The sequence below is a fragment of the Vicugna pacos genome, chromosome 16 (assembly GCF_048564905.1).
Source record: "Vicugna pacos chromosome 16, VicPac4, whole genome shotgun sequence".
NCBI lineage: Eukaryota > Metazoa > Chordata > Mammalia > Artiodactyla > Camelidae > Vicugna > Vicugna pacos.
The window spans coordinates 16,499,271-16,511,589 of record NC_133002.1 but is presented as its reverse complement, the minus strand read 5'-3'; the positions used below and the strand labels follow the sequence as shown (position 1 = coordinate 16,511,589).

Genomic DNA, 12,319 nt, shown 5'->3' with positions numbered 1-12,319 from the left:
GACCACTGACGAAGCAAACAGAGACTCCAGTGGCCACATGTGATGGGGAATACAGACTTTACAGAATTAGCTCTGAAAAGTCACCCAGCAAATAAACAGCAAGAAAGGCACACAGCAAGAATGGCAAATCCCAGGAAGAGGGGAGAATCTGATTTTCAGGGCTGCCACATCCTGTTACAGCTTTAACCAAAAGTAAGACAAGCAAAGAAACAGGGGGTGGGGGTGGGGGCAGAAAAGCAGTAAGAACTGTCCCTGGGCTTTAGACTTGCTGGGCAAAGACTTCAGAGCAGCTAGTATAAGCATCTTCAATGAACTGCAGAGAGCTGTGTAACAGAATTAAAGGGAAGCATGAAAATGATGTCTCGTCACAGAGACTGTTAACAAAGAGAAAGAAACCAGAGAGAAGAACCATAAAGAAATCGGGAAGTTGAAAAATACAACTGGAGAGAAAGAAAAGAACTCCCAGCAAGCTAAGACTGCGCGGAAACACCGCCCTGACGACAGAAGACCACGGTGGACACGCTGCGTGGGACGCGCTGAGCGCCCTCCCGCCCCTCCCCCGCCGCGCACTGCACTGAGATCCTGCCCCAGCCTGCTCAGTGAAGAGCGACAGGGGAGAGGCATGAAGGCTGGGAGGGGAGAAGCAAAGCTGTCTATCTGCAGGTGACTCGCACACAGAGAAAATCCTCAGAAATCTATCCCCTGCCAAAAACAGACAGACGGAACCCCTCTAGGAGCAGCCAGGGATGTCACAGGAGATCAAGTCAGGGGGAAAACATCAGCTTTTTCCTGCACACTAGCAAGAACCAGAAAGTGAAATTTTTAAAAATAAAATCACTCATAAGAACAAAATACACTACAAATATTCAAATTATCGGATCATAAGTCTAACAAAACGTGCAAAACCTCTATGGTGAGAACTACAAAACATCGCTGAAACTGAAGACCTAAATGAACGGAGAGATCAATGTGTCACGAGTCAGAAGCTCCATTTCCTTAAGAAGCAACCTACGCACATTGTAAACTAAATATACTTCAATTAAAAAAAATTTAACCTACAGGCTTAATGGAACTGCAACCAAAATCCCAGGAGAATTTTTTTGTAGGAACCGACAAACTGATTATGTAATTTATATGGAAATACAAAAGACACAGAAGAGCTAAAGTCTTAGAAAAGTGAAAGCACTCGAGGACTCGTACTCATGATCTCAAGACTTTTACTGTAACAGCCACGGCCGTCAGTACCACGGTGTGGACAAAGGGTGGCGAGCAGGTCGCGGGACAGAAGAGCCCAGAGACAGACCCAGACGCGCCACCAGATCCCTTTGACAAAGGCACCGCAGCGCCCACAGGGAGGAGGAAGAGAAGACTTCCCGAGCGACGTTCCGGGGCTGCAGGTCCACACGGACGGGCGACGGCAGCCTGGCCTCACTCTGCGCACAAAAATTCCCTTCACCCGCATCACAGACCTACGTGCGAAAGCCAGAACTCTAACGCTTTCAGAAGAAAGCCTGGGAGAACGTCTCACAAGCCTGAAGCTGGCCAGGATTCCTTAGAGGAAAAGAACTAATCTTGATAGGGAAGAAGTGATACATGGACTTCGAAATGTGAAACTTCTACTCATCGAAAGACACAAGCCACAAATAGAAAGAAAAAAAAGAGTATCACAGAACTTTCCTTCATGACATGAAGAACTTCTGCAACCTCCTAACAAAAAGACGCAGTAAAACAGGCAATGAGACTTAAAACGGTCACTTCACACTCAGATGGACAGATGGCCAATGCGTGTCTGCAACGTGCTCGACGTCCCCTGTTGTCAGGGAAATGCCAAGTAAAGCCACAATGAAACACCCGCCTCCCACCACATGACTAGAACAAGCGAGAAAGACAGCAGCACGCGGCTCAGGCAGGCCGGCGGCCGCGCAAACCGCAGCCGCTCGGGGTGAGCACACAGGGAAGCACACCTCTCGGGGCCACGCAGAGCAGGAAGACGTGCGCCCACGGGGCCTCATTCCAGAATGTTCACGTCAGCTTTAGTCACAGTAGTCCCAAGCCAGAAGCACCTCACGTTTCCACCACCAAGAAACAGAGAAACAAACTGACGTGGTCACACAACCCAGCAACAGAAAAGGAAGACTGCCGACCGCACAAAAACCTGCTGAACCCTGAAACCAGGAAGCTGAGTCGCTGCAGACAGACACAGGGAGGGCACACTGTGTGACTCTGCTGCTGCCACGTTCTGGAAAAGGTAAGGCTCAGCCGGGACAACGAAGGCAGGACAAGGCTGCTCCAGGTGGGGAGGGCCATGAGCAAGCCTTCTGAGGGGACAGAAGCGTCCCCTGGCCTGACAGTGTGGTCACTGGTTTGCAGATCAGTCAAAACTGACTGAACTGTTACAAGACCTTATGAGAAATGGGGTGGGGTGGGGGGCAAAGTCAGAACCCAGCAGAGCTCACCAGTCACCCACAACTCGATGTTTAGAGCCTTTACAACTGTCAGCCAACAAAGATTCTAGTCCCAGAGCCCACCCCGTCTCCTGGCGCAGCCCGGCCCCACGGTGAGCAGGCGGTGCTGGCAGCCAGGCCGGCAGTGACCCAGCGACCCCGTGTGCCCCTTGCAGGAGCCTGGAGGCTGCACTCTCAGATCACTGTCTCCTCGTGAACAGAGTTTCCCAACGAGGGCCCTGGCAGATTGGGGTGAGAACGAGGGGACATTTTACTGAAGCGACAACCAACAGGAGGTCCGCCGGGAAGAGAGGCCCTTTACCTGTGAGATGGAGCCTCCCAGGATGAACGATGGCTTTTCTGAAGCCACGGTGGTTTTGGACGAAGGGATGAGAGGCGGCGGTGGCCGGGTGGGCCGCGCTGTCGGGAGGCGGACCCCTTCGGGGAGGCCGGTCATCACCTGATGCGGCGCCGGCTGCAGGGCTTTGAAGAGGAAGGAAAAACAATGTAAAGCCGCCGGTTTCCCAGCTGCGACACCACCTTTCTCAGCCACCTTGGAATCTTTCAACCACAAATTATACTGCAGGTGCAAGATGGAGGCGAGGACGAACATTCTACTTTAAATTTCTTTCACTTGAATTAAATTTGCACATATTCAGGTCACAAATGGCATTTGTGAGGCTGAAACAGTCAACTCCCTGTCAAACCAGAGCTCTCAAGCTCACATTCATTTCAAACTATGTCCGCTTGGCGTATGCAAACGGCAATCTTCGGTACTTTTTCCTCTCTCCATCACTCTTTGGACCTCACAATGGAGGTGAGAAAGAGGGTGTTTCTTAGGAACAGCTGGTCCTACAACTCCGGAGAACACACAGATGTGACGTAGCCAGTAAACGTCCTCTTTGCATCTTGCATAACTTGAAAGACATTTACTGATTCTGATTCTCACAGACACTTCATTTTGGGGGCGGGGGTTGGATCTCAAGGTCTTTACAAAGTACACGTACTCTTAAAAGAAAAGGCAGTCAATGTCACAGGATACACATATGAACACAGATTTCCCAGTGGCCCCGTGACCCTCAACTGAGTACAACTGAGGATGGGATGCAGAGAGACAAGAAAGTAACTGGAAGCAGCAAGGACGCGTCCTGGACGTGAAGCACCCCGGCCTCGGGCTGTGGGCGGAGGCCGGCAGCCGCAGCGCAGAGGCGCGATATTTACCTGGCGGGGCACTAGAGCGGGCTGCGCTCACTGCGGGCGGGGGCGCGGCTCTACTGCCTTCTCTCTGCGAGAGCCTGCGCAGCTGCGCTTCCTGCTCTAGGGCACGTTTGACCTCAGCATGAGGCATATAGGCGACTGATCTTCCTATGAAAGTTAAAGTCATCAAAATAAGGGAAGAACCCCAAATTAAAATAGTAAGTGTGAGAAGGACCAAGCCCACACCATCCAGGGGCAGATCCTACTACCAAGGTCTAACTTCCTGGGGGGAATCCACCCACGGAGAGGTTAGGAAACCCTGAAAACCTCAATCTTCTGTGTAAGCACCATCACTAGGACCTCATAAAACGCTCAAAAATTCAATCACTCTTGTTCCCTTCAAAGGACAAAGAATTTCTCTTTCCTCTCAGTAGAGAATCAAGCATTTTCACAGGCAATAAAGATCACAACAGGCAAACACCGGACTATCCAGCCATCCTACGGATCCAAGCCTGGCCTGAGTCAGAGGCCAGACCTCTGAGCATTTCAGCTCCTAGAATTAGCCTGTTGCAGCCCACCGCTTAATATGCAGAGAAGTAAGCGTAAGCAGGAAATGGAAGAAGCCTTTCAAAGGAGGCAGACTGAACTACTTAAAAACAAAGCCACACAAGCTCACGGACCATGAACTGTACAGTAACGCCAATGACCATCACTCCACACAGCCTCCCTCCACACGGAGCGGCAAACAACAAGCTTCAAGCACCTAAAGGGCGTTATCAGATACGCAGCCGTATTAAGACTTAAAAATACATATATATATAATTACATATAAATGTATAATTTTTTCCTTTTTAAAAAGTGAAACGGACATATTGTTAATTTTGGAAAATCATAAAAGCACAAAGAAGAAAGTAAAAATCATCTGTAACCCAAACCACCTTTAATTTGTGGCATTTTAACAACTGCCAGAACAAATCTCCATTCTTTTTTTTTTCCTTTTGTTTATCTAGTCTTATCCATTTATTCTAGATAAATCTGAATTTAAAATTACTCTGAGTACTTCCTCTCCAAAGTATCACCGGGATTTTCATTGAATAGTGTATTAAATTTACAAATATAGGAGACTTGACAGTTTATAATGGGTTTTCTAACTGGTGAACCTAGATTTTTTTCATATAGGTCATTTTTCATTATTTCATAAAAATTATCCATAGGTATTTCATATTTTGTTGCAAGGAAAACCGTCTTTTTATTACATACAGGAATGTATATATATTTATACATACTGATTACTGCAGATACACAAGAAAGAAAGATGTGGATATCTGTGTATCAAATTTTTCTGGGAAACTTAATGACTTTCCTCTTAGCTCTAAAAACGTTCCAACTGATTCTTCTAGGCTTCTGAGGTGGATACTCTTACCCTGTGAATAACCACTTGTGTTCTCTCTTCAAACAGCTAAACTTCTTTCTTGGTTCCTGTTCCTTACGGCACTGCAGCGAGTAACAGAGAGCACCCTCAAGACTCTCTACAGAGAAGGACCCTAGTGTTTCACTGCTAAGTGGAAGATTTGTGACTGGTTTCACACAGAGCATCATCAGCACAAGGCGTCCAAGTTCTTTAGCTTACTAAGGTTTTTGTAAAATCCGGGATCGATGGCAGTACTGCCAGCTGCCAGGACTCTGCGCCTCGTGCAGAGCACTGTGCGTTATGCAGTTTCTCATTTAGCCCTCACGACCAGTGAGATTGCTGACACCATTTCACAGATGAGGAAACTGAAGCTCCAAAGAATCACACCTAACCGCCCAGCCAAGGATGGGGGCTCCTCCAAAGGAGTGCAGATCCTGGCCCTGAGCTCTAACCCACAGCACAACAATGCCTCCCCAAAGCACTGAACTCAGATGCCCCTCGGGCAGCCGTCAGGGTCAGGTTACTCGTCCTTCTTTGACAGAGTGATGTAATGAATTAGATTATTGAGTGTCCTAGCGCTGTGCAAATTTGTCACATAAACCAAGTTCAAAAGAAAATCATTTCTTTCTTCCTGGAGAATTTTACAAAAGTTTACTATTATATATATTCAGTGTCTGATTGTTTTACCATGTCCAGTAAGTTTATAATCATGTAGAAAATACACTTTGTGATAATAGTGTTAAAGGAAAAGAAAAGATAGAAATTTAGAAGGTTCTAAACACAGCTATTTAAATCATCATGTAGTCGGCTGAAAAAATAAAGAAACAAACAAAAAACTAGATTCAGTTGCACAGAAGTGTTAACTCTTACTCTGACTGGATAGATTTTGTTAAAACCAGCTAGAATTTCAGTTCTGAGTTCCTTCACTGTAGAAAAAAGGCTTCCAACTAAAGCAGAAGTCAACATGTGTAAACGTTACTGGAAAATGAAAACAATCTTTCTCTGAGGTTTTTTCCAAGCTTTTCTACAAATGGAAAGGCTTTAAAGCCACTTAAAAGGGGCACATCTACAATAATTATTCGTCCACGGCCAGCACAGGAAGGTGAGTACTGTCAGATGCTGCCACTCCTTCTAAACGGGCCCACGAAGGGAAAAGCCAAAACCATGGCCCCAACCAGGGGGACTACACCAGTCTGGCGATGGTTCGTACGTAAGTCCTCATTCTCACTACCCTTGACGTTCCATAAACTATTCTACGACACTGCACTGAAAATACTTGAAGTAAACAGTCTACATGTAAATTAACTGCAAACATACAAATGTCACTTGGGAGAGTATCCTTTAGCTGAACTATAGCATAGCTGTAAATTTAGAAGAGCCTTCAGGTACTTGTTAAATGAATTACTGGATGAACATACCAGCTAGATTAACTAAAACAAAACTTCACCTCAGGATAAAATGTAATCAACCATTCCAGTCTGTAGAGAGTCACCTTGAATCAAACTGGTGCCATGTTAACAAACACCTCGATGTCACTTTGATCAAATATGTAACTAGTTTGGTTTTAAGACTACTGCATTAAAACTAAAAATCAGGGCAGCATTCCGCTCTAAACCACACGACTCAGTGTGACTGACCACGGAGAAGTCAGTTCACAGACCGGAGTCTCAGAACTTAGGGCTCTAGCCTTAAATCCTTCTGGTCTCTCCAGCTCCCAGATACAACCCATTTTGTAAAGGAGATGAAGAAAAGAAACTGAGGTCCTAAAATATCTATAAAATAAAGACATATTAGAATGGCCCAGATATTACCAACTGAATAAAGTTAAGCTTTAGCATGTGTTCAGCAAATACCGTTTTTCTTTGTTTTAATTCTCCTCAGAAAATTTATTCTAAATCATTTATGTAAGGAACAGATCAACAGACTTTTATATTATTCTGTAATTTGTCATTCGCATTACGACAGATTTTCTCATAACTGGAACGCTCAAAAGACGAGCACGTGCACTAAGTCCATTTACACTGCCGCTGACGTATTCCGTTCCTGCTGCATGTGCTCGCCGCACACACACTGTGTCAACGACTGAGCTAGGGGTTAAGGATGCTCTAGATGCAATGCAGTAAACAGCCAGTGGTAACTCTGGGGCTTTAACCTTCCTTCAGAACCATTCATTTAGCACCTATTACACACCCAGCCTTGGTGGGAATTATCACTCTGGTTCACCACAGAGACTCCGGGTGCCACTAACTGATGAACTCACCACTGGTGGGCCTGGGGCGGGAGTCAGCAAGCCAGTCAAGGAGCCGGCTGCTGCTCTGCACTAAACAGCCCTTGAGACAGCACACTCTGCAGCCGACAGCTCTCACTCATCTGTATAAGGCACTGCAAAGAGTCTTCTGAATCATCACAAAAACGAAACCAGAATCACAGAAGACTTCGATGTTCTTACACTGTAAGCAGCTCACACAGAGGCCGCAAGTTAACAACCAGCCAGGGCACACGTGCTGCTTTCTGCCCACACCAGAAGAATTTACTACAATCTACATATCACTCCCCTCACCTTTTTTTAAAATCAGGTGTATCATGGACCATCTAAAAAGAGCATGCACAACTCACCTCTGCCACCTGAATACCAACAGTGACTTAACAGCGGTGGCAGGACCTTCACGGAGTCAGTTACACTGCGCACACGCCGCTGACGCCTGTTACGGACTACACTGCGCTCGGGAGGATGCAGGGCCACGTGCCACAGAACAGCACTGAATGCTCACGCTTTCTTACGGGCTGTAATCCCAGCAAGGCAGGGACATAGAGCGATTAGACACACAGAGGGTCGAGCGGCTTGCCCACGGCCACACAACTGGGCAGTGCTGGGGTGAGGGGTAAGCCAGGGTCTGCCTGGCTACACGCCACACACAGCTGTCTCCCATCACACCGGAGATTCAGGACATCACCCTGCTATATGGGTGATCTGCTTGGAGGACAGGATGGCTCTCACTCTGGAAACTCAGATGAATGCAGCGTAAAGCATGGTTCTGACACAGTCATCCAGGCACTCAGCACGAAGATGAACATCAGGAGACTGACATTAACAAGAAGCCCAGCATCACTGCCACCCTTTAGTATGGCTAATACTGACATTCCCTGATAGTTTAACTGACGTCAACGTAAAGGAATTTTATCTGTTAGGGGCAAGCACCACATATCAAGTCACAAAGCACTAAGGACACTACTTTTCAGGTATGGCTTCACCTCCCATCAAAAAGGCTCTGTGTGGCGACGGCTCTACCCACCTTCCCACTCTCTGCCGGGACTCTTGGAGGTGCCGCAGGGACTGGCAGGGCCCCTGCACTCCAAATCCATCTGCTCCTGCCTCTGCCGCTGCTCCTCCAGGAGCGCGGACTCGTGCACGGCTTTGATGTGCCGCTGGTAGAGCGCGTAGCCACTCACGGGGGCCCCGACGGGCATGTTACACGGGGCGCAGGAAACCTGCGGGAGACAGAAAACCTCAGTGTGCCAAAGCCTCTGTTGCAAGTAATGCTTATTCCTGTAATATTACGGGCTGAAGTGATTCTGCCATTTTTCAAAGTAATCTGCAAGCATAAGGCTTAAAATGCTAAACAGTTACTCTCAGAAGTGAACACAACATAAATTCCGAAAGTTGTGGTAAGAGAAATAAAAATCAGACATTAAAGTATTTCCATCCGCCGTTAACTTACGATGCTGAATCCCCGTGGCTCGGCCTGGGCCCCACCCCTCCTCCTCCTCCACGTCCTCTCCCCAGGGCTCATGCCCACTCCTGAGGATTCACGTGTCCTCTATTAAGTTAGTAACACATACATTTCTATTTCCTCCAAGTTCCATGCTCACAAACTGCCTTCCCAATTCCACTTGGGTATCTCAAAGCACCTCAAAACTTCTACTGGAAACAACTTTTCCTTTTCTAAACTCGACGCTTCTCTTTCAGTGACCTCCACCTGACAGAGCAGTGAGCCAGAAACCTGGCGGTCAAGGGCACCCATCCACCTCCTGGCCCCACGACCAACTCACTGACGAATCAGCTCCCTTCAGGATGGAAAGTCAGTGTTACCTCTGCAGACAGGCCATCACTAACCATCCAATAAAATACTGCAGCCCTCCCCGTCTTCCTTCCTGCTGCACGCTGCTCCTTTCCTTCACTGCAATTATGTTTGTTTTCTCTGTTTATTTTCTGTCTCTAGCCACTCATGAAAGAAAGACCCCAGGCTGCTCTGTCACATACTAAATAAACAGCCCTTAAGACAGACCATTACTTCACGAATACAAAACAGTCCTGGGAAGGGGAGAGATGTGATGTGTTTAGAACCTGTTCTCTAAAGACTTTCATAATTTTTTCTCCTACTATAAGCAGGATCTTTCACTGAATCCAAAACACACATAATTTTCTTGCCTTTGTGTTTTGGCTTACGTGTAAGGTGGCTTATCCTTCCTTTGCTATAGAGCGAAATGAACTGTCATTTTCTACGTGTCTTCTTTAAGTGGCTCATTGAGAAAGAAGCTTTCATTAACATAGTATAGTACACTTTTCAACCTAACGGAGCACATTTTAGTTCTTTTAAATTATTATTACTATTTTTTTCTATGTCTTAGAAGCAAGACCAGTCTCTAAGTTTTCTGAAGCCAGAGATTACAGTGTGTAAATATTCCATACAGCATTAAAAATGTCATCTTGAACTGGGCAGACATTCAATAGATGTCCACTTGAATAAATCAATGAATGAACAAATGTTTATATTTAACACAAGCACACACTTAACTTTTACATCATCATATGAGACAGGAAAACAAATTTTTATCCTGTGAAATAAAGCAAGAGCTAGAACATAACCAAGTAAAAGAGCAACACCCAAGAGCAGCTTTCAGAATCAAAGGGAGTCAAACTCAGAGGTAATTAAGGTAAAATGTAAGTAAAACTAGGTTTGGAACTGTATACTAAAGTCAATCATAAGCTCCATAATTTATTCGTAATATTCAAAAGTTAGTTAAACATTTATTCTACCATTGTTCTTATAGCAGAACACCACCAAAACAAAACTTACTAATACTAACGGCCAGAACATTGTATTTCTTTCTTTTTTGCCTAACTGGAAATGACTATGTCAAACACCACAATGAATCCATCTGAAACAGATGAATGGATAAACAAAACATGGTCTAAACATACAACGGGGTATCAGTCAGCCTTAAAGCGGAAGGAGAACCTGACACTGTGTTACAACACGGATGCATCTTGAGGACACTGAGTGAAAGAGACCAGTCACAAAAAGACAAACACTGTCTGAGTCCCCTTGTATAAGCAGCCAAGTTCATAAAACAGAAAGGGGACTGGCAGCTACCAGGGGCTGAGGGAAGGGGAAAGCAGAGTGTTGCTTTAATGGGCACAGAGTTTCAGTTTTGCAAGATAAAAAAGTTCTGGAGACCTGTTTCACAAAAATGTGAATGTACTTGATGCTCCTGAACTATACCCTTAAAAAAGAGTTAAGACGGAAGTTTCATGCTATGTGATTTTTACAGTTTTTTTTTTAAAAAAATCAAGTACTGATTAAAGAAGAGAAGAAATGTCTCCAAAGGGTTTTTTTTTTTCCAACTTCACTTTTCAACTCATGTTGAAAACTTACCATCGGCGGGATAACAGCAGCTCGGTGCTGAAGCTGGGGCAGGTCCAGTGGATTTGGTTTTATTGGGGATGAAACCAGTATAGATCCAGTGGGGTTTAACAGTGAAGGCTTTGAGTCCATGGGAAAAATTCTGCAAGTGCGATGTAAAAAGATAGATCAATATATTCTTATTTAAGGTTTTAAACATATAATCACCACAGTTCCTTCTCAGTTAATATGGGTATGTGTTCACACACACATGCATGTATTACATTAACCCTACAAGATATCTGAACAGTAAGCAGAAAGGAATCTATAACACGAATTTTCCAGGTGAAGACTCCTAACACTGGTTTATAGGTTGAAATCGATCTGAATTTAACCATTTACATCCAACCTGCAGAACAGTCTAAACAAGTGCCATTGTAAGTTAGGTCCTAATTAACCACCAACGTAGGTTACAAACTAGTTACCTGTTACAGGATTTTTTGCTAGGATCACAGAGTATTTTTAAAACCATTTGAATAAACCACCACCGTTTTAAAATAGAGAATTTCACCCCAAACTCCAGACTCCCAGTCTCTCATGAAACGGGAGGCAATGGCAATGCAGGGACAGCACTGCTGCATAGCAAGCTCAGGCTGCACCTGCAGAGCGGCCCTTCCCAGCCAGCGCGAGCTCCCGCGTGGCTCCTCTGCCGTCTCATTTGCGCTCACCCCTCCCGCCTCACCCGCATTCAGGACCCGCACTCGACTTGAGGGCGCCCAGTGTCTGAAGCGGGGAGAGCACACACGAGAGCTGCACCTCATGGGCTCCGTCATGCTTCCCAGGGCTGTCAGCTACTGGGGAAGGAAGATAAACACTTCGAAAGGTGCCAACCTCAGAAAATGAGAATGTGTAAAAGAAAACGATTCATACTCTATACAAAAGAATAAAGATGGTACTAAAGATAGAGAGCACTGGAAGTGTTATTTTGATAGCCTGGAAGTGAAGCAGACGTTTGGGTACCAACCAGAGACCACCACACACGTACAAGGGACTTCAAGACTACGGCCATGTCCACCCCCTAGGGTGCTCCTCTCCTTCAAGACTGCTGCCTTCCTAATTCTTCCTTCATTCATAAATATAGTGACTGAAACCAACAGGGCAAAACACAGAGAACTCTTATTTTGGATGACAGCTTTCAATAAAGCATGTTTGAAAAGGGACCACATGCTTGAATCCATTTATGATTACTCCAAAGTCTGGGACAACTAAAATCTGTATTATTATGAGACGTGGGGAAGAGAGCGCTAGAAGGTTCAATTTTCTGAAAAACCAAAGGTTAATAAGCAGGACCCTTATTTTACTTTAGTTCTTGTTGACGAAAACTCGAGTGTGTACCATACAGAAAACTGGAGAATCGCCGTCATCGATGTTACTCTAGGATCAAATTTCACTGCTGAGTATGTCAGATTGAAAACGTAACGCCCGCGGGCAGAAAGCACCGTGAAAACAGGACCCCGGGACACGGGAGCTTCAAGCGGAACCTGGCTGTCTGATGAGGAGCTTTTTTGCCTCTTTCTTATTGAAAAGGGGAGGGAGATTTTTTGAGCTGAACGGGGTTTTTGTTTAAACAATGATTTGGTGTA

The 12,319-nt window shown here is 45.6% G+C and overlaps 1 protein-coding gene across 4 annotated transcripts in view; it reads right to left on the bottom strand.

The window, feature by feature from the left end:
- The window catches only part of NCOR1 (nuclear receptor corepressor 1), a 126,864-nt gene that overhangs the window by 29,961 nt on the left and 84,584 nt on the right, over positions 1 to 12,319 (bottom strand). For all 4 annotated transcript variants that reach the window (XM_072938457.1, XM_072938460.1, XM_072938458.1 and 1 more), the window contains 3 exons: positions 10,710 to 10,839; positions 8,346 to 8,541; positions 2,767 to 2,927 (listed from right to left, as the gene is read on the bottom strand). In XM_072938457.1, coding sequence (XP_072794558.1) covers positions 2,767 to 2,927; positions 8,346 to 8,541; positions 10,710 to 10,839 — 487 coding nt within the window. The remainder of the gene's footprint in view (positions 1 to 2,766; positions 2,928 to 8,345; positions 8,542 to 10,709; positions 10,840 to 12,319) is intronic.